The sequence below is a fragment of the Blennius ocellaris genome (genome assembly GCF_963422515.1).
Source record: "Blennius ocellaris genome assembly, chromosome: 19".
Classification (NCBI taxonomy): domain Eukaryota; kingdom Metazoa; phylum Chordata; class Actinopteri; order Blenniiformes; family Blenniidae; genus Blennius; species Blennius ocellaris.
Genome location: NC_137668.1, coordinates 5,460,591 through 5,482,459, shown reverse-complemented (window position 1 = coordinate 5,482,459; position 21,869 = coordinate 5,460,591). Strand labels below are relative to the sequence as shown.

Genomic DNA, 21,869 nt, shown 5'->3' with positions numbered 1-21,869 from the left:
CAACACAGGAGACAGCACATAAGTAATAGGAAGCAGGAAACATGAAGGAAGAAAATGTACATTTTTTGTACAAAAAAAAAAATATATATATATATATACACATTATTGCGGATTAAAAAAAGGAAACATGAAGGAAATACGACACAGGAGAAAGGAAGCAGGAAATGGGAAACATGAAGAAAATAGTACATAGGAAGGAGACAGGAAGAATTAAACCGTAGACAGGAAATAGAAAGAAGGAAACAGTAAGAAAGAACAAAAAACTTAGACACACTCAGAGTTCATCTGCTAATCTGGAGCTGTTATACAATCTACAGATTATTTTTGTGAATCCTGAAACATCTCAGTGTGACATCATCAATCGATCAAACTTTATTGACAATCTTCATGCAGGTTAGCACAATTCAAGCACCTTGAAATGGTCTGTTCAAATAAGGTGTGGGAAAATTAGCTACTATAGTAACTAAGTATGGTTACAGATGCTTCACTGGCGATAATTATTTTACTTAAATGTGAATGAATGTGCAACTCTGCCTCTATTGACAATTTTCCCCAAATCTAGATTTTTGATGGGATTGGTTTTCCATTGAAGAGCAGAAATGTTAAGAGTTCCACCTCCTGAAAGGAAGACAATCGTGTCTGAGATCAAAAATCATTTTACAGGTTCGAGAAATAGATTTGAATGTTTTAAGTCTTTATTTTTACTCTCAACTAAATACTTTTAAAACTATCAGTGTTTTTGTGATGATGGAGCGCAGCAACAATGTCAATTTATGGCCAATTTTCTTAACTTCATCAATTTGTTTTGGTGAGATTATTCCAGAATGCTCATTAACAGGATCTCTGGGATGAATAAAATGATTAAGTCAAACAAGACTGAGATGAAATCTGCACACCACGGTAAGGATTAATGTGGTGTTTAATGATATTTAACAATATTTAAGATTTAACATGAGGTTTAACAGTTTAATGAGGAGTTTAACAAGAGGTTTAAAATAAGGTTGAACGTGAGATTTAATGGGTGACTTAATGACAGGTTTAACGTGAGGTTTAAGTGCAAAAGAGTCTGAAAACTGTCAGCTCATGCGTCTGTGTAAAAGTGGGCGGGGCTTGGGCGGAGCTACCCGACATCCTGCGGAGGCTCTTGGACTGAATGTTGTCCTCCAAAGGGTCAAAATCAAAGATGGAGCCCGGGTCGCTCCTCCACACCTTCAGGTCTTCACATGGGAGGAAAGATCCTTCACGTTACACACACTGACAACACAGCTAACACACACACACACACACACACACACACACACACACACACACACACACACACACACACACACACACACACACACACACACACACACACACACACACACACACACACACACACACACACACACACACAGACAGCTGTGTCTGATTCACTGACCGACGATGATGCCTCCTGGCCGTCTGTCCAGCTCCATTCCCTGTGGGTGGAGCCCTTTACTAAAGCCCGCCTCCCCCACCATCTGATTGGTCCTCTGGTAACGCTCCATGCTGGGGTCATCTAACCCAGGCGTGAAGCTCTTCCCCCGTGCCCGCTCAAAGTCTTCGTGGTACTTTGCCTGTTGAGGAAAACACAACTGTCAGCCAGTTAACACACACTCGTAAGGAGATCACAACATACAGGGTGCATCTGGTCAGTGAGCAAATAAAACACACAGAGGAAGTTTTCATTATCTTTTATTAAACACACACACACACACACACACACACACACACACACACACACACACACACACACACACACACACACACACACACACACACACACACACACACACACACACACACACACACACACACACACAAAACTATGCCGTCCGGTGCAGGTGGTAGGTGTTAGTGTCAGTGCAGTCATCCAACCAACTGTGCCAGGTCACTCAGGTTAGCTCCTCCCACGGCCTCAGTGGGCGCCATGGCAACCAGGCCGCTACCATGGAGACGGAGTCTTGCGTCCTCCTCACACGCCTGTACTCAGGTGTGTCCAGCTCGGTGCAGCTCCGCCCCCTCACCTCCTGCAGCCCGCGCTGGTACCTCACCTGCTCACACACAATTGGAAAGAATAATTGTGTGTGTGTGTGTGTGTGTGTGTGTGTGTGTGTGTGTGTGTGTGTAGGTGTAGGTGTAGGTGTAGGTGTAGGTGTGTGTGTGTGTGTGTATGTGTGTGTAGGTGTAGGTGTAGGTGTGTGTGTAGGTGTAGGTGTAAGTGTAAGTGTAAGTGTAAGTGTAAGTGTATGTGTGTGTGTGTGTGTGTGTGTGTGTGTGTGTGTGTGTGTGTGTGTGTGTGTGTTTACTCACTGAGCTGATGTTCTCCTGGTTCTGTCTCACTCGTTCCACTTCAGGAGTCACTCCCACACTTGTGGCCTTCACTGCACTCTGTCTGTACTTCACCTGTCAGGACCAGTGATGCATGCTGGGAACTCATCTTATTTGAATCAGATCTGCTGCATCTGTGTGTGTGTGTGTGTGTGTGTGAGTGTGTAATAACTGAGCTGATGTTCTCCTGGTTACGTCGGACTCGCTCCATCTCAGGTGTGTCCATGACGGCAGTGCCTCGCCCCACCTCATCCCGGTACTGAACCTGGAGAATGGAACTCAGTATACAGTTATACAGGCTAATGCTAATGCTAATTCTGCTGTCAGGATAAATGTGGCTCCTCCTTCAATGGGAGTTTCACAGCCATCCACTGGAAGCAACTTCCTAATGCTAATGCTAACAGTGGATTTAGACCAGCCCTATTCAATTAGTGGCCCGCGGGCCACATGCGGCCTGAAAGCAACCCTCGAGGGGCCCGAAGGCAACTGCTGAATGACTTGGGTCCAAGAAGTATAGAAAAACATATTTTAGTAACACTGACATGATCTTTGAAAATTCCTACATTATTACAAACATTGAATGCAACACGTAAGCTAGCAACTAACCCACAATGCATTGTGTTGTTGAGGCAGTGCATTTGAAAAGTTAGCGTTAGCAGTTCTATACGGGTGAAAATCACAGCATGTCTTTTTCTACCCTGAAACGAAAAATCGGCGAGGAAAACTGTCGGTATAATCCTGCATGGACAGACAAGTATTTATTTATTTTACCACCAAGTCCGAACGCCAAATCAATGTGTTTACTCTGCAACGAGTGCGTTGCAGTGCTAAAAGACTATAATGTCCGAAGACACCACATTGAAAAACATGCCGCGTTTCGGACCAACTTTCCTGAGTTTGACTGTGTCTTACAACCAGAGCTGTACTACAATGAAGCAGACTTGCACAGCTCAGGAAAGGGCCACAGCAGCTTCCCTTCCTGTGCCATGGATCTAGACAAAGAAAAAGAGGCTGTTCACAGACTCAGAAACTGAGAAGGACTGCATGTTGGCTGTCGTGGATGAAGTCTTGACCGATGAAAAAGAAGAGTGTGACATGTGCTATCAAACAGGTACCCCTGTCTGACACGTACAACATTCACAGGGTTGACATTCTCGCCACAGGCGTCTTCGAGACGCTGCTAAAAGAGCTCAGAAAAGCTGATAATATTGCTGTAGCAGCAGACGAGTTTACAAATAGAACTGACACAGCCCAGCTTTGCATGCATGTCCGTTTTTTTGACGTGAAAGTTTTCAAAGAGGAACTGCTGGGCTTATTGCCATTAGATGGACAAACAACAGGTGAAAAAATGTTTGAAAACAAATCATCATTTTTTGAAGATAATGATCTGGACATGAAGCGCGTGTGCATGCTTGTTATGGATGGGGCTCCATCCACGGCTGGAAAAGTTAGCGATTTGGCTGCACGTTGGTCCGCTGTTGCGCCTCAGATGACAACCCTGCATTGTGTTGTGCATCAGACTGTATTGTGCACAAAACTGAGCGATCGCCTTAAAACAACAATGGACAATGTGACGGCTATAATAAACTTTATTCGCTCAACATCGAGCCTCCAACATCGCTTATTTCGCCAGCTGTTGTCGGAGATGTCTGCGGAGCACCAGGACCTATTGTTGCACAACGATATAAGATGGCTCTCCAAAGGCAAAGCACTGGAGCATTTCTGTGATCTCAGGGAGGAGATAACGGCTTTCCTCCACAGCAGCAAGTTGAAAAGAGCGGAGACATACTCAACTCCAATATTGGACAACTTCATGACTGATGTCTGCTTTCTGTGTGACATATTGAGGCATCTTAATGATCTAAATGTGGGACTGCAAGGTAGGGATACAACTATCATTGATCTTGTAGAACAGATGGCTCCCTTCCAAGCCAAACTGGACATTTTTACAACTGACTTAAGCACTGGGATAATACTGCATTTTCCCACACTACGTAATGCATCTCATCCCTGTTGGGATTTCACAGGACCACAGAAAGTTTGTTCATTTCTAAGGAAAGACAATTTTCATTTGTTTTGATACACATCATGATATATGAATTCTGACCCAGGAATGTGATTGACCATCACACCCAGTGGGGGGGGGGGGCGACCTTTTGCCACATCAGATCCTCCCCCACTTTCTGCTGAAAAGACACTTCCCCCATGCACTCAGCCAGTCACTGATTGGTTGAAGCTCTCAGGATTCGACACCTTCGAATCCACAACCTTTCACCAAAAGCCTGCAAAAGCAGTCTTGCAAGAGAGTCTGGCAGTGAGTCGTCTCCTGGGAACACTGTGGGAGGAGCTGCTTCCCAGCAGCTCAGCTCACCCAGCGTTAGCATACAGCTAACACTCACCCAGCGTTAGCACACAGCTAACACTCACCCAGCGTTAGCATACAGCTAACACTCACCCAGCGTTAGCATACAGCTAACACCAGAGGCCTGCAACCAGAGGCCTTCACTCCTCAACTCCTCTGCTGACCCACCACGAGGGTCAGACCTTCCCCTGATCCAGAGACCAGCACCCAGAGTCTGATCTCCCATCAACCAGGAAAACCAACCAGTTCCTCCAGGACGGACCAGGGAAACGACGCCTCACAGAACTTCTTTGTGTTTTCCTCAACCAGCAGGAAAACCATCACAGACCTGAGCGACCAGCTCCTCAGTCTGGACAAAAGGAACAACCAGGAGCTGCAAAGAAGGACTCCTGAAACATCAACTTCATCTTCTTCTCCTCAGCCTGCAGAACCAGCAACCACAGTTAGCAGGAGGTGCTAACTACAGGAGAAGACACCAGCTTCCCTCCAGCAGGACAACAACCGAACTCCTTCAAGGAAGTGGGAACAACAACTGGGCTTTACCTGAGATTAGTTAAACCTGATGCTATGATAGAACTGTTTAACTTTATGAAGATGTGTTGGTTCTGTTACAGTGATTGAGTTCTATAGATAATGATATTAGGAGCAGTGATCAACCTGTAAACCAACGTTAGCTCTGCCACAGACACAGGGTCTGCATGCTAATCTTTGCTTTACTAACTCGTTAACTCACAACCCTACACACATCACATCAAAGACAACATCACACAGTAACTGAACACCATCTGACGACTCCTGACGTTTTACAAAACAAGTCTCATTCACATCAAGTCATTCTAGAAATGGTCCTTTAGCAGAGACACACAGGAAGCAGACGCTAAAGACTAGCTTCCATGTTCCATTGTTCTCCAGCACATGGTGGAGACCCAGGACAGACTTCCTGCTCTCTGATAACCTCCATTGGAATGTAGTTTCTTATGATCCGCCATCTTGTTTTGTAGTTCCATCACACGTCTCGGTGGCTTACCGAGACATATACCGTCAGGGATTTGAGGCTTCCTGACTTTTGGCAGAACGACCCGGCTTCGTGGTTCCAGCATGTCGAAGCACTTTTCCGACTGCGTGGAATCACCGGAGATGAGTCCAGGTGTTACTTGATGGTCGCAGCCTGAGACCAGCAGTCCACTCATCAGGCCATGAAGCTGTCTGTCCCCCACCACTCTCAAGCAGCTCCTGCTCTGGAGGACAGACTGTCTCCCGCTGAGAGGGAGGACAGACTGTCTGCTGCTAAGAGGGAGGACAGACTGTCTGCTGAGAGGACGGACAGACTGTCTGCCGCTGAGAGGGAGGACAGACTGTCTGCTGAGAGGGAGGACAGACTGTCTGCCGCTGAGAGGGAGGACAGACTGTCTGCTGAGAGGGAGGACAGACTGTCTCCCGCTGAGAGGGAGGACAGACTGTCTGCTGCTGAGAGGGAGGACAGCCTGTCTGCTGAGAGGACGGACAGACTGTCTGCCGCTGAGAGGGAGGACAGACTGTCTGCTGAGAGGGAGGACAGACTGTCTGCCGCTGAGAGGGAGAACAGACTGTCTGCTGCTGAGAGGGAGGACAGACTGCCTCCCTGTCTGGTTTGGGAGACGACTCGGCTGTGGACCTGATGGACAATATGCTGTCCCTGCTGGTCCAGACCAGGGTGGATTCCTTGTCCCTCACGTTTTCCTGCACCAGCTCCTTCAGCCTTGACTACAGTAACTCTGGTGTTTAGTCTTGACTACAGTAACTCCTGGTGTTTAGTCTTGACTACAGTAACTCTGGTGTTTAGTCTTGACTACAGTAACTCCTGGTGTTTAGTCTTGACTACAGTAACTCTGGTGTTTAGTCTTGACTACAGTAACTCCTGGTGTTTAGCCTTGACTACAGTAACTCTGGTGTTTAGCCTTGACTACAGTAACTCCTGGTGTTTAGTCTTGAATACAGTAATTCTGGTGTTTAGTCTTGACTACAGTAACTCCTGGTGTTTAGTCTTGACTACAGTAACTCTGGTGTTTCGCCTTGACTTCAGTAACTCCTGGTGTTTAGTCTTGACTACAGTAACTCTGGTGTTTAGTCTTGACTACAGTAACTCCTGGTGTTTAGTCTTGACTACAGTAACTCCTGGTGTTTAGCCTTGACTACAGTAACTCTGGTGTTTAGCCTTGACTACAGTAACTCTGGTGTTTAGTCTTGACTAAAGTAACTCCTGGTGTTCAGCCTTGACTACAGTAACTCCTGGTGTTTAGTCTTGACTACAGTAACTCTGGTGTTTAGTCTTGACTACAGCAACTTCTGGTGTTTAGTCTTGACTACAGTAACTCTGGTGTTTAGTCTTGACTACAGTAACTCTTGGTGTTTAGTCTTGACTACAGTAACTCTTGTGTTTAGTCTTGACTACAGTAACTCCTGGTGTTTAGTCTTGACTACAGTAACTCTTGTGTTTAGTCTTGACTACAGTAACTCCTGGTGTTTAGTCTTGACTACAGCAACTCCTGGTGTTTAGTCTTGACTACAGTAATTCTGGTGTTTAGTCTTGACTACAGTAACTCCTGGTGTTTAGTCTTGACTACAGTAACTCTGGTGTTTAGCCTTGACTTCAGTAACTCCTGGTGTTTAGTCTTGACTACAGTAACTCTGGTGTTTAGTCTTGACTACAGTAACTCCTGGTGTTTAGTCTTGACTACAGTAACTCCTGGTGTTTAGCCTTGACTACAGTAACTCTGGTGTTTAGCCTTGACTACAGTAACTCTGGTGTTTAGTCTTGACTAAAGTAACTCCTGGTGTTTAGCCTTGACTACAGTAACTCCTGGTGTTTAGTCTTGACTACAGTAACTCTGGTGTTTAGTCTTGACTACAGTAACTTCTGGTGTTTAGTCTTGACTACAGTAACTCTGGTGTTTAGTCTTGACTACAGTAACTCTTGGTGTTTAGTCTTGACTACAGTAACTCTTGTGTTTAGTCTTGACTACAGTAACTCCTGGTGTTTAGTCTTGACTACAGTAACTCTTGTGTTTAGTCTTGACTACAGTAACTCCTGGTGTTTAGTCTTGACTACAGCAACTCCTGGTGTTTAGCCTTGACTACAGTAATTCCTGGTGTTTAGTCTTGACTAAAGTAACTCCTGGTGTTTAGCCTTGACTACAGTAACTCCTGGTGTTTAGTCTTGACTACAGTGACTCCTGGTGTTTAGTCTTGACTACAGTAACTCTGGTGTTTAGTCTTGACTACAGTGACTCCTGGTGTTTAGTCTTGACTACAGTAACTCTGGTGTTTAGTCTTGACTACAGTAACTCTGGTGTTTAGTCTTGACTACAGTGACTCCTGGTGTTTAGTCTTGACTACAGTAACTCCTGGTGTTTAGTCTTGACTACAGTGACTCCTGGTGTTTAGTCTTGACTACAGTAACTCTGGTGTTTAGCGTTGACTACAGTAACTCTGGTGTTTAGTCTTGACTACAGTAACTCCCGGTGTTTAGCCTTGACTACAGAAACTCCTGGTGTTTAGTCTTTACTACAGTAACTCTGGTGTTTAGTCTTGACTACAGTAACTCTGGTGTTTAGTCTTGACTACAGTGACTCCTGGTGTTTAGTCTTGACTACAGTAACTCCTGGTGTTTAGTCTTGACTACAGTAACTCTGGTGTTTAGTCTTGACTACAGTAACTTCTGGTGTTTAGTCTTGACTACAGTAACTCTGGTGTTTAGTCTTGACTACAGTAACTCTTGGTGTTTAGTCTTGACTACAGTAACTCTTGTGTTTAGTCTTGACTACAGTAACTCCTGGTGTTTAGTCTTGACTACAGTAACTCTTGTGTTTAGTCTTGACTACAGTAACTCCTGGTGTTTAGTCTTGACTACAGCAACTCCTGGTGTTTAGCCTTGACTACAGTAACTCCTGGTGTTTAGTCTTGACTACAGTAACTCCTGGTGTTTAGTCTTGACTAAAGTAACTCCTGGTGTTTAGCCTTGACTACAGTAACTCCTGGTGTTTAGTCTTGACTACAGTAACTCTGGTGTTTAGTCTTGACTACAGTGACTCCTGGTGTTTAGTCTTGACTACAGTAACTCTGGTGTTTAGTCTTGACTACAGTGACTCCTGGTGTTTAGTCTTGACTACAGTAACTCTGGTGTTTAGTCTTGACTACAGTAACTCCTGGTGTTTAGCGTTGACTACAGTAACTCTGGTGTTTAGTCTTGACTACAGTAACTGTGGTGTTTAGTCTTGACTACAGTGACTCCTGGTGTTTAGCGTTGACTACAGTAACTCTGGTGTTTAGCCTTGACTACAGTAACTCTGGTGTTTAGCCTTGACTACAGTAACTCTTGTGTTTAGTCTTGACTACAGTAACTCTGGTGTTTAGCCTTGACTACAGTAACTCTTGTGTTTAGTCTTGACTACAGTAACTCCTGGTGTTTAGTCTTGACTACAGTAACTCCTGGTGTTTAGCCTTGACTACAGTAATTCCTGGTGTTTAGTCTTGACTAAAGTAACTCCTGGTGTTTAGCCTTGACTACAGTAACTCCTGGTGTTTAGTCTTGACTACAGTGACTCCTGGTGTTTAGTCTTGACTACAGTAACTCTGGTGTTTAGTCTTGACTACAGTGACTCCTGGTGTTTAGTCTTGACTACAGTAACTCTGGTGTTTAGTCTTGACTACAGTAACTCTGGTGTTTAGTCTTGACTACAGTGACTCCTGGTGTTTAGTCTTGACTACAGTAACTCCTGGTGTTTAGTCTTGACTACAGTGACTCCTGGTGTTTAGTCTTGACTACAGTAACTCTGGTGTTTAGCGTTGACTACAGTAACTCTGGTGTTTAGTCTTGACTACAGTAACTCCCGGTGTTTAGCCTTGACTACAGAAACTCCTGGTGTTTAGTCTTTACTACAGTAACTCTGGTGTTTAGTCTTGACTACAGTAACTCTGGTGTTTAGTCTTGACTACAGTGACTCCTGGTGTTTAGTCTTGACTACAGTAACTCCTGGTGTTTAGTCTTGACTACAGTAACTCTGGTGTTTAGTCTTGACTACAGTAACTTCTGGTGTTTAGTCTTGACTACAGTAACTCTGGTGTTTAGTCTTGACTACAGTAACTCTTGGTGTTTAGTCTTGACTACAGTAACTCTTGTGTTTAGTCTTGACTACAGTAACTCCTGGTGTTTAGTCTTGACTACAGTAACTCTTGTGTTTAGTCTTGACTACAGTAACTCCTGGTGTTTAGTCTTGACTACAGCAACTCCTGGTGTTTAGCCTTGACTACAGTAACTCCTGGTGTTTAGTCTTGACTACAGTAACTCCTGGTGTTTAGTCTTGACTAAAGTAACTCCTGGTGTTTAGCCTTGACTACAGTAACTCCTGGTGTTTAGTCTTGACTACAGTAACTCTGGTGTTTAGTCTTGACTACAGTGACTCCTGGTGTTTAGTCTTGACTACAGTAACTCTGGTGTTTAGTCTTGACTACAGTGACTCCTGGTGTTTAGTCTTGACTACAGTAACTCTGGTGTTTAGTCTTGACTACAGTAACTCCTGGTGTTTAGCGTTGACTACAGTAACTCTGGTGTTTAGTCTTGACTACAGTAACTGTGGTGTTTAGTCTTGACTACAGTGACTCCTGGTGTTTAGCGTTGACTACAGTAACTCTGGTGTTTAGCCTTGACTACAGTAACTCTGGTGTTTAGCCTTGACTACAGTAACTCTTGTGTTTAGTCTTGACTACAGTAACTCTGGTGTTTAGCCTTGACTACAGTAACTCTTGTGTTTAGTCTTGACTACAGTAACTCTGGTGTTTAGTCTTGACTACAGTAACTCCTGGTGTTTAGTCTTGACTACAGTAACTCTGGTGTTTAGTCTTGACTACAGTGACTCCTGGTGTTTAGTCTTGACTACAGTAACTCTGGTGTTTAGCCTTGACTACAGTAACTCTGGTGTTTAGTCTTGACTACAGTAACTCCTGGTGTTTAGTCTTGACTACAGTAACTCTGGTGTTTAGTCTTGACTACAGTAACTCCTGGTGTTTAGTCTTGACTACAGTAACTCTGGTGTTTAGTCTTGACTACAGTAACTCCTGGTGTTTAGTCTTGACTCCAGTAACTCCTGGTGTTTAGTCTTGACTACAGTAACTCTGGTGTTTAGTCTTGGCTACAGTAACTCCTGGTGTCTAGCCTTGACTACAGTAACTCTGGTGTTTAGTCTTGACTACAGTAACTCCTGGTGTTTAGTCTTGACTACAGTAACTCTGGTGTTTAGTCTTGACTACAGTAACTCCTGGTGTTTAGTCTTGACTACAGTAACTCCTGGTGTTTAGTCTTGACTACAGTAACTCTGGTGTTTAGTCTTGGCTACAGTAACTCCTGGTGTCTAGCCTTGACTACAGTAACTCTGGTGTTTAGTCTTGACTACAGTAACTCTGGTGTTTAGTCTTGACTACAGTAACTCTTGGTGTTTAGTCTTGACTACAGTAACTCTGGTGTTTAGCCTTGACTACAGTAACTCCTGATGTTTAGTCTTGACTACAGTAACTCTGGTGTTTAGTCTTGACTACAGTAACTCTGGTGTTTAGTCTTGACTACAGTAACTCTGGTGTTTAGCCTTGACTACAGTAACTCCTGATGTTTAGTCTTGACTACAGTGACTCTGGTGTTTAGTCTTGACTACAGTAACTCTGATGTTTAGTCTTGACTACAATAACTCTGGTGTTTAGTCTTGACTACAGTAACTCTGGTGTTTAGTCTTGACTACAGTAACTCTGGTGTTTAGTCTTGACTACAGTAACTCTGGTGTTTAGTTTTGACTACAGTAACTCCTGGTGTTTAGTCTTGACTACAGTAACTCTGGTGTTTAGTCTTGACTACAGTAACACTGGTGTTTAGTCTTGACTACAGTAACTCTGGTGTTTAGTCTTGACTACAGTAACTCTGGTGTTTAGCCTTGACTACAGTAACTCCTGGTGTTTAGTCTTGACTACAGTAACTCTGGTGTTTAGTCTTGACTACAGTAACTCTGGTGTTTAGCCTTGACTACAGTAACTCTGGTGTTTAGTTTTGACTACAGTAACTCCTGGTGTTTAGTCTTGACTACAGTAACTCCTGGTGTTTAGTCTTGACTACAGTAACTCCTGGTGTTTAGTCTTGACTACAGTAACTCTGGTGTTTAGCCTTGACTACAGTAACTCTGGTGTTTAGTCTTGACTACAGTAACTCTGGTGTTTAGTCTTGACTACAGTAACTCTGGTGTTTAGCCTTGACTACAGTAACTCTGGTGTTTAGTCTTGACTACAGTAACTCCTGGTGTTTAGTCTTGACTACAGTAACTCTGGTGTTTAGTCTTGACTACAGTAACTCTGGTGTTTAGCCTTGACTACAGTAACTCCTGGTGTTTAGTCTTGACTACAGTAACTCCTGGTGTTTAGCCTTGACTACAGTAACTCTGGTGTTTAGTCTTGACTACAGTAACTCTGGTGTTTAGTTGAGGGGAACTGCCGAGGTTTGGATGTTGTGCTGTTCTGTTTCCAGTGTTTGGCGGTGGTGAAAGAAAAGACAAGTTCACCTTGAGCTCCAGCTTGTCCTTCATCCTGCTACATTGGATATTGTTTCTCCTCCTTTTCTCCTCTCTGGTCTCTTCCAGGCTCAATCTTTCATCAAGGCTCATAAAACACAGACTATAACTTCAAAACACTGCAAAAACTTCAATATTTAAGAGGGAAACAACGCAAGCCAATATAAACGCCACACAACAGATCAAGATCATGTCCAACTTGTGACATCACACATAGGCTCCGCCCACAATGGCCACGAAATAGAAGGATTCCCCCGATTTGGTCGGCTGGAGATTCAAAATTCAAATAACTTTGTTATGCGACAACAGTGGTGGGGTGAGTCGGAGGAACCTTTCAAGTTGTACCCCAACTATCGTTTTTTACATAATAGGGGGTTACAGTTCACTAGGCCTTTAAATTGAGCAGAGTTAAGAAATTTTGGAAGACTTTGAAGATCGGTTCTTTAGATTTAGATTTCCCTGACTACTCAATCATAAAGGGTAACATTAAGCTATTGTTATAAATAACACTAACATGCGTAGCCATCTGTGAATAGTGCTATGCTCACAGTCAGCTCACATCTTTGAGTAACGCTAATGTGCACGGTAAAGTCAGAGCTTTTAGTAATGCTCAAGATAGCATGTCTGAACAACGGTAAGCTCACAGTGAGCTCTTAGCTGTGGATAATGCTAATGCAACCCACCTCGCTGATCTTCTTGGCGTTCTCTCTGGCCAGTACGATTTCAGGGGTTTCTGTGACCGACGATATGAGACCTCTCATCAGCTTGGAGTCCCAGCAGTACTGCAGCTGGGGGGCAACACAGGGGCATTGGACTGGGACGGGAAAAAACCGAAGTTGTGTGTGGCGTGTGTGTGTGTGTGTGTGTGTGTGTGTCTAAAATGAAAGCGGGTCTCACAGAGCTGATGTGTCTCTGGTTGGCTCGTACTCTCTCCATCTCTGGGGTCTCTGACAGCAGACTGTAGCGTCCCTTCAAGCGCTCTGCCTCGTCCTTATACTTCTTCTGCACAGGGAAAGACAAAGTGAGTGGGACATCAGAACGTGTGTTTCCATGGTGACGGCGAACACACCTGACTGTAAACGTCTTTGAGGTAGGAGGCGTGCAGCAGGTCAGGGGTGTCGGTCACCGTCCCATACGAGTTTTCTCTGAGCTGCTCCGTCTGTCTGTAGGCCCTCTGTGGCACCAACATCGGAAGTGTGTGTGTGTGTGTGTGTGTGTGTGTGTGTGTGTGTGTGTGTGTGTGTGTGTGTGTGTGTGTATGTGGGTACCTGACTTTGGATCTCAGATGCTCTCTTGGCTCTCTGCACCTCCAGAACGTCAGCACTCAGCTCCATTCCTTTACCCATGATGTCCGTCTGCAGGTCCTTCCTGTACTCCTTCTGCTCCACACAACAACAGTGTGTGTGTGTGTGTGTGTGTGTGTGTGTGTGTGTGTGTGTGTGTGTGTGTGTGTGTGTGTGTGTGTGTGTGTGTGAGTGCTACCTGGTTCAGGATCTGATTGGCCTTTCTGACCCTCAGCAGATCCGGTGTTTCCTGTAATCCCACGCCTGATAAGCCCCGCCCCTTCACTTCCTGTTCCAGGTCCTTCCTGTACTCCTTCTGCAATGTGTGTGTGTGTGTGTGTGTGTGTGTGTGTGTTCTCAGTGAGTTTTCTCCAACACACACTAAAGTGAACAAATGTTATTCCCGGTGAGGGAGAACGATTCTCAACCAGGAAGAAAAACATTGAAATGATCCCAAAAGGAAAACGTAAATCGATCAAATCCTTTTTTATTCTTAATTTCTTAGTTTTTTTCACTTATTGTCTTTAAACAGTTGTAAAATCTGTTCAAATATCATGAATCCTGAATCAATGGATATGAATATTATTGATTGGTAATCTTAAAATAACTTCAGGAATCTAAACATGTTTTAAATTAATAAAATGTAGAAAACTTCTAAAATCCTTCTAAATATCAGCATTTTTATTTCCTCTAAACGTTTGTAATCCCTTGAGATATATAAAACTCCTTACTGAAAATATGTAAAAATAATCCATTAAAATATATAAAATAATCCTAAAATAAACAGTGGGGAAAAAAACTTTTTGGCAGCCACCAAGTTGTTCCACTTAAAAAGACGAGAGGTGTTTAATTTTCATCATAGGTACACTTCAAATGTGATAGACAGAATATGAAAAAAAAAAACAGGAAATCACATTGGATCACATATGATTTTTAAATTCTTGCATAAAATAAGTATTTGACACCTACAGACAAGCCTTGTTACTTCGTCTTCTATCCTCCACTCATCACCTGTATTAATGGCACATGTTTGATCAGTATAAAAGACGTCTGCCACACATTCAAACAACTAGACTCCAACTCCACCGTGGGCGACAGCAGAGACCCTCCAGAGGAGTTGGGGTTTGGTTGCTGGACTGGGAGGAGATGACCCTCAAGAGGGAGTTGAGAGGGAGTTGAGAGGGAGTTGAGAGGGAGTTGAGAGGGAGTTGAGAGGGAGTTGAGAGGGAGATGAGAGGGAGTTGAGAGGGAGTTGAGAGAGAGTTGAGAGGGAGATGAGAGGGAGTTGAGAGGGAGTTGAGAGGGAGTTGAGAGGGAGTTGAGAGGGAGTTGAGAGGGAGTTGAGAGGGAGTTGAGAGGGAGATGAGAGGGAGTTGAGAGGGAGTTGAGAGAGAGTTGAGAGGGAGATGAGAGGGAGTTGAGAGAGAGTTGAGAGGGAGATGAGAGGGAGTTGAGAGGGAGTTGAGAGAGAGTTGAGAGGGAGTTGAGAGAGAGTTGAGAGGGAGATGAGAGAGTGTTGAGAGGGAGTTGAGAGGGAGTTGAGAGGGAGTTGAGAGATAGTTGAGAGAGAGTTGAGAGGGAGTTGAGAGGGAGTTGAGAGAGAGTTGAGAGGGAGTTGAGAGGGAGTTGAGAGAGTGTTGAGAGGGAGTTGAGAGAGTGTTGAGAGGGAGTTGAGAGGGAGTTGAGAGGGAGTTGAGAGAGCGTTGAGAGAGTGTTGAGAGGGAGTTGAGAGAGTGTTGAGAGGGAGTTGAGAGAGTGTTGAGAGGGAGTTGAGAGGGAGTTGAGAGAGTGTTGAGAGGGAGTTGAGAGAGTGTTGAGAGGGAGTTGAGAGGGAGTTGAGAGGGAGTTGAGAGAGCGTTGAGAGAGTGTTGAGAGGGAGTTGAGAGGGAGTTGAGAGGGAGTTGAGAGAGTGTTGAGAGGGAGTTGAGAGAGTGTTGAGAGGGAGTTGAGAGGGAGTTGAGAGAGAGTTGAGAGGGAGTTGAGAGGGAGTTGAGAGAGAGTTGAGAGGGAGTTGAGAGAGTTGAGAGAGAGTTGAGAGAGTTGAGAGGGAGTTGAGAGAGTTGAGAGAGTGTTGAGAGAGTTGAGAGGGAGTTGAGAGAGTTGAGAGGGAGTTGAGAGAGTGTTGAGAGAGTGTTGAGAGGGAGTTGAGAGGGAGTTGAGAGAGTGTTGAGAGGGAGTTGAGAGGGAGTTGAGAGAGTGTTGAGAGGGAGTTGAGAGAGTGTTGAGAGGGAGTTGAGAGAGTGTTGAGAGGGAGTTGAGAGGGAGTTGAGAGAGAGTTGAGAGGGAGTTGAGAGGGAGTTGAGAGAGAGTTGAGAGGGAGTTGAGAGAGTTGAGAGGGAGTTGAGAGAGTGTTGAGAGAGTTGAGAGGGAGTTGAGAGAGTTGAGAGGGAGTTGAGAGAGTGTTGAGAGAGTGTTGAGAGAGTTGAGAGGGAGTTGAGAGGGAGTTGAGAGGGAGTTGAGAGGGAGTTGAGAGAGTGTTGAGAGAGTGTTGAGAGGGAGTTGAGAGGGAGTTGAGAGAGTGTTGAGAGGGAGTTGAGAGGGAGTTGAGAGAGTGTTGAGAGGGAGTTGAGAGAGTGTTGAGAGAGTGTTGAGAGGGAGTTGAGAGGGAGTTGAGAGGGAGTTGAGAGGGACTTGAGAGAGAGTTGAGAGGGAGTTGAGAGAGTGTTGAGAGGGAGTTGAGAGAGAGTTGAGAGAGTGTTGAGAGAGTGTTGAGAGGGAGTTGAGAGCTCTAGAGAAGATCTGCAAAACCTTGAGAAGACGTCCATGAAACCTTGGGCCTCTGTCATTGCCAGCCACACTTACATTACTGAGTATTGAGTTGAACTTTTGTTATTAGTATTTCATTTATATTTGTATATATTTTATATCTATATATTATATATGTATATTTGTAAAATATTCATTTTCTGCACCATTATACAAATGCATTCTTTAAAAATCATCCAATGTGAGTTCCTAGATTTTGTTTTCACATTCTGTCTCTCAGTCGAAGTGCACCTATGATGAGAATTAAACACCTCTCATCTTTTTAAGTGGGAAAACTTCCACAATCAGTGGCTGCCAAATACTTTTTTGCCCCGTGTATAAAAATCAGTGGAAATATGTAAAAAAAACAAACAAACAAAACAAAAAAAACCACTATGCATAAAGAAAATCCATAAATTGAAAAATAAATGTTCATGTTTTGTAAATGAAAATTAAGATATTTTACCATCTTTTACCGATGAATAGAAAAATGGAACACTTTGTTTGAAAACATGCGATATTGGATAGCAATTGTTTAAACTCCATGAAAAGTTGAAACGGTGGACACTGCGTTGTCCAGGGATCTAAAAACGTGTTTCCAGGAGGAAGTTAAAGTGTGTGAGTTAAAGAAGGTTGGTGGAGAAGTGGGCGTGTTACCTCGCTCAGCAGGCGGCTGGCATGGCGGGCAGTTCGATACCCGGGCGTCTGCTCCACATCCAGCAGAGCTCGACCCTTCACCGTCTCCTCGTAGTCCCTGTGGTACTCCATCTGAGAGGAGGAGGTCAAAGGTCAGGGAGCAGCACTGTGACCCTCAGAGCCCAACACACAACTTCTGCCTCGTGTCCTTTAATAGAAAGATCGTCAGTCGATTATCAGGTTTTTATGATCAGCTTTTACACACTGTTACCTATTATTGCAACTTTTCTGCTGATATGAAGAAAATCAACATGTACTGTATGTACTGTATGTATGTGAAGACCAACACTTGGGTCCATGATGCCAGAATTCAAATGATTCTAAAATCAGGCTCTTTAGTTTACACCTGTTTTTGTTTCAGACAAGTTTTGAGTTTACATAGAAAAGTTTTGATAACAATGTCCATTTCCACGTTAACGGCAGAAACACTGAAAGCGATGCAGTTAACATGTCGTGCCATTAGTTGGTGTTGTTTGTTTTTGTAGTGAAACCACACACACACACACACACACACACACACACACACACACACACACACACACACACACACACACACACACACACACACACACACACACACACACACACACACACACACACACGCAGCACAGAACAATGAGTTCTAAACATTAATAACAGGAGAACACAGACATTCTAGTGGACAGACCACCAATAAAACTACCAAGTTGGATTGTTATTATGGCGACTGTCAAAATAAAACTACCAAGTTGGATTGTTCTTATGGTAAAACTACCAAGTTGGATTGTTCTTATGGTAAAACTACCAAGTTGGATTGTTATTATGGCGACTGTCAAAATAAAACTACCAAGTTGGATTGTTCTTATGGTAAAACTACCAAGTTGGATTGTTCTTATGGTAAAACTACCAAGTTGGATTGTTCTTATGGTAAAACTACCAAGTTGGATTGTTATTATGGCGACTGTCAAAATAAAACTACCAAGTTGGATTGTTCTTATGGTAAAACTACCAAGTTGGATTGTTCTTATGGTAAAACTACCAAGTTGGATTGTTATTATGGCGACTGTCAAAATAAAACTACCAAGTTGGATTGTTCTTATGGTAAAACTACCAAGTTGGATTGTTCTTATGGTAAAACTACCAAGTGAGGAGAACAAGGACTGGGAGTCATGACACTCTGGAGGAACATTGTTCTGATGGTCTCTACTGAGCATGTGCAGAGGAACCTCACTACAGCCATGGCGGAGTTGGAGTCAGAGCGGTTCAGAGAAGTTGCGTTTTCCCTGTTTCCTTTTCCTTACATGTATCGATATAATAATACATTCTGATTCTAAAACCCAAACACATACAGAGGCTGCACTTTGGCTTTCTTGCTTGAGCAGAGCACGTTTTACTTAAAGGAGTCATATCCAGCTTTTCAACACTTTCACGTGGTCTCCTTGGTACAGTTCATACTGAAAATGATTACAATCTCAACATAAAGTCCATCTTAATGAAACATTCTGGTGCAAAATACAGTGAAACGTCAAAATATAAATACAAAGTATAAATCCTCCAGAAGCTCCTTGTTGGGACCAGATGGAGCCTCTGGGTGGGTTTGGGCCCACGGGCCTGATGTTCTCTGCTGCTTAGGGAAAGTGGAGAGGAGCTACACAGCAGGAGGTGCTGCAGGAGGTGCTGCAGGAGGTGCTGCAGTAGGTGCCATATTCACGCCTGAAAACTCATCTCCTGACACCACCACGTCTGAATAGTCCCATAATCAGGATTTTGACCTTTTCAGTGTCGCTTAGCTTGAAATGTTCCAAGAAAACCTGTCCGTTGTCCTGCAGGCGTCTCCTCTTCAGGGTGTGTCTCCTCTTCAGGGTGTGTCCCCTCTTCAGGGTGTGTCCTCTCTTCAGGGTGTGTCCCCTCTTCAGGGTGTGTCCCCTCTTCAGGGTGTGTCCTCTCTTCAGGGTGTGTCCCCTCTTCAGGGTGTGTCCTCTCTTCAGGGTGTGTCCCCTCTTCAGGGTTTGTCCTCTCTTCAGGGTGTGTCTCCTCTTCAGGGTGTGTCCTCTCTTCAGGGTGTGTCCCCTCTTCAGGGTTTGTCCTCTCTTCAGGGTGTGTCTCCTCTTCAGGGTGTGTCCTCTCTTCAGGGTGTGTCCCCTCTTCAGGGTGTGTCCTCTCTTCAGGGTGTGTCCCCTCTTCAGGGTGTGTCCTCTCTTCAGGGTGTGTCCCCTCTTCAGGGTGTGTCCCCTCTTCAGGGTGTGTCCTCTCTTCAGGGTGTGTCCCCTCTTCAGGGTGTGTCCCCTCTTCAGGGTGTGTCTCCTCTTCAGGGTGTGTTCCCTCTTCAGGGTGTGTCCTCTCTTCAGGGTGTGTCCCCTCTTCAGGGTGTGTCCTCTCTTCAGGGTGTGTCCCCTCTTCACGGTGTGTCCTCTCTTCAGGGTGTGTCCCCTCTTCAGGGTGTGTCTCCTCTTCAGGGTGTGTCCCCTCTTCAGGGTGTGTCTCCTCTTCAGGGTGTGTCTCCTCTTCAGGGTGTGTCCCCTCTTCAGGGTGTGTTCTCTCTTCAGGGTGTGTCCCCTCTTCAGGGTGTGTCCTCTCTTCAGGGTGTGTCCCCTCTTCAGGGTGTGTCCTCTCTTCAGGGTGTGTCCCCTCTTCAGGGTTTGTCCTCTCTTCAGGGTGTGTCTCCTCTTCAGGGTGTGTCCTCTCTTCAGGGTGTGTCCCCTCTTCAGGGTTTGTCCTCTCTTCAGGGTGTGTCTCCTCTTCAGGGTGTGTCCTCTCTTCAGGGTGTGTCCCCTCTTCAGGGTGTGTCCCCTCTTCAGGGTGTGTCCCCTCTTCAGGGTGTGTTAAGAGTTAAACCAGTGGGTGCTCAGTGACGTCCAGTACAGGGTGTCCCTCTGACCAGGTCCACTCCTCACAGGTTCTACTGTATTCCACTTTGGTTTCTGATCAGCTGGTTGGAGCGACACACTTTTTAAAAACTGAAACAAGCTCTTTACTTTTGGGGCATCATTCCAGGTAAGGGGACAATTTTTACATTTGGAAAACCATTTAGAATTATAGGACCCCTTTAAAAATCCCAAATTGTGCTTAAAGTTGCTGTTTGACATCTTCTTATTGAGAATCTTTTGTTGATTTGGTGATTGGAATTCTGCTTCAGCCATAAACCTGTTCAAATGGAATAAGTGTAGAGAGTGGAGAACGTGAAGATCTACCTGACCAAATGGAGTAAGAGTAGAGAGTGGAGAACGTGAAGATCTACCTGACCAAATGGAGTAAGAGTAGAGTGGAGAACGTGAAGATCTACCTGACCAAATGGAGTAAGTGTAGAGAGTGGAGAACGTGAAGATCTACCTGACCAAATGGAGTAAGAGTAGAGAGTGGAGAACGTGAAGATCTACCTGACCAAATGGAGTAAGTGTAGAGAGTGGAGAACGTGAAGATCTACCTGACCAAATGGAGTAAGTGTAGAGAGTGGAGAACGTGAAGATCTACCTGACCAAATGGAGTAAGTGTAGAGAGTGGAGAACGTGAAGATCTACCTGACCAAATGGAGTAAGTGTAGAGTGGAGAACATGAAGATCTACCTGACCAAATGAAGTAAGTGTAGAGAGTGGAGAACGTGAAGATCTACCTGACTCTGCAGCTTCTGAGCCTCTTTGGACACTTTGTATGTCGGCGTGTCTCCAAACTCCATCTGACAGTGACCCTTGCTCTTTTCATACTCCTCCCGGTACTTCACCTGGAACGCAGCAGTGTGTGTGAGAGAGAGAGAGAGAGAGAGAGAGTGTGTGTGTGTGTGTGTGTGTGTGTGTGTGTGTGTGTGTGTGTGTGTGTGTGTGTGTGTGTGTGTGTGTGTGTGTGTGTGTGTGTGTGTCGCACCTGGCTGTGCAGCACAGCGTTCTCCTTGTGGTGGAGCTGTTCAGCCGTATCCACGGCAACGTGGTAATGACATTTAGTCTGCTCGTACTTCTTCTTGTATTCAACCTGATCTCACACACACACACACACACACACACACACACACACACACACACACACACACACACACACACACACACACACACACACACACACACACACACACACACACACACACACACACACACACACACACACACACACACACACACACAGATAAATACATCCCACTGGCCTCTATCAAAGCACAGTGAATCTGTAATAAAACGGCAGTTTTGTGTAGTAGTGCAGTGTAGTGTAGTGTAATACAGTGGACTGTAGTGTATTGTAGTGCAGTGCACTGTAGTGTAGTACAGTGTACTGTAGTGTAGTGCAGTGGGCTGTTGTGTAGTACAGTGGACTGTAGTGTAGTGCAGCGTAGTGTATTGTAGTGCAGTGTACTGTAGTGTAGTGCAGTGGACTGTTGTGTAGTACAGTGGACTGTAGTGTAGTACAGTGTAGTGTATTGTAGTGCAGTGTACTGTAGTGTAGTATAGCACAGTGGACTGTAGTGCAGTGTAGTGTATTGTAGTGCAGTGTACTGTAGTATAGTGCAGTGGACTGTAGTGTAGTGCAAAGTACTGTAGTGTAGTGCAGTGTAGTGTGTTGTAGTGCAGTGGACTGTAGTGTAGTGCAGTGTAGTGTATTGTAGTGCAGTTGACTGCAGTGTAGTACAGTGGACTGTAGTGTAGTGCAGTGGACTGTTGTGTAGTACAGTGTACTGTAGTGTAGTGTAGTGTATTGTAGTGCAGTGTACTGTAGTGTAGTGCGGTGTACTGTAGTGTAGTACAGTGGACTGTAGTGTAGTGTAGTGTATTGTAGTGCAGTGTACTGTAGTGTAGTGCGGTGTACTGTAGTGTAGTACAGTGGACTGTAGTGTAGTGCAGTGTAGTGTACTGTAGTGTAGTGCAGAGGACTGTAGTGTAGTGCAGG

General features: G+C 44.7%; 1 protein-coding gene across 1 annotated transcript in view; it reads right to left on the bottom strand.

Moving 5' to 3' along the window:
* Positions 1 to 21,869, bottom strand: part of LOC308144173 (uncharacterized protein) — a 78,873-nt gene that overhangs the window by 8,190 nt on the left and 48,814 nt on the right. The window contains exons 32-43 of the mRNA XM_080515231.1: positions 20,859 to 20,963; positions 20,611 to 20,718; positions 16,983 to 17,093; positions 13,780 to 13,896; positions 13,566 to 13,676; positions 13,367 to 13,471; positions 13,195 to 13,299; positions 12,981 to 13,085; positions 2,525 to 2,617; positions 2,335 to 2,427; positions 1,971 to 2,075; positions 1,421 to 1,598 (exon numbers count right to left, since the gene is read on the bottom strand). Coding sequence (XP_080371357.1) covers positions 1,421 to 1,598; positions 1,971 to 2,075; positions 2,335 to 2,427; positions 2,525 to 2,617; positions 12,981 to 13,085; positions 13,195 to 13,299; positions 13,367 to 13,471; positions 13,566 to 13,676; positions 13,780 to 13,896; positions 16,983 to 17,093; positions 20,611 to 20,718; positions 20,859 to 20,963 — 1,336 coding nt within the window. The remainder of the gene's footprint in view (positions 1 to 1,420; positions 1,599 to 1,970; positions 2,076 to 2,334; positions 2,428 to 2,524; positions 2,618 to 12,980; positions 13,086 to 13,194; positions 13,300 to 13,366; positions 13,472 to 13,565; positions 13,677 to 13,779; positions 13,897 to 16,982; positions 17,094 to 20,610; positions 20,719 to 20,858; positions 20,964 to 21,869) is intronic.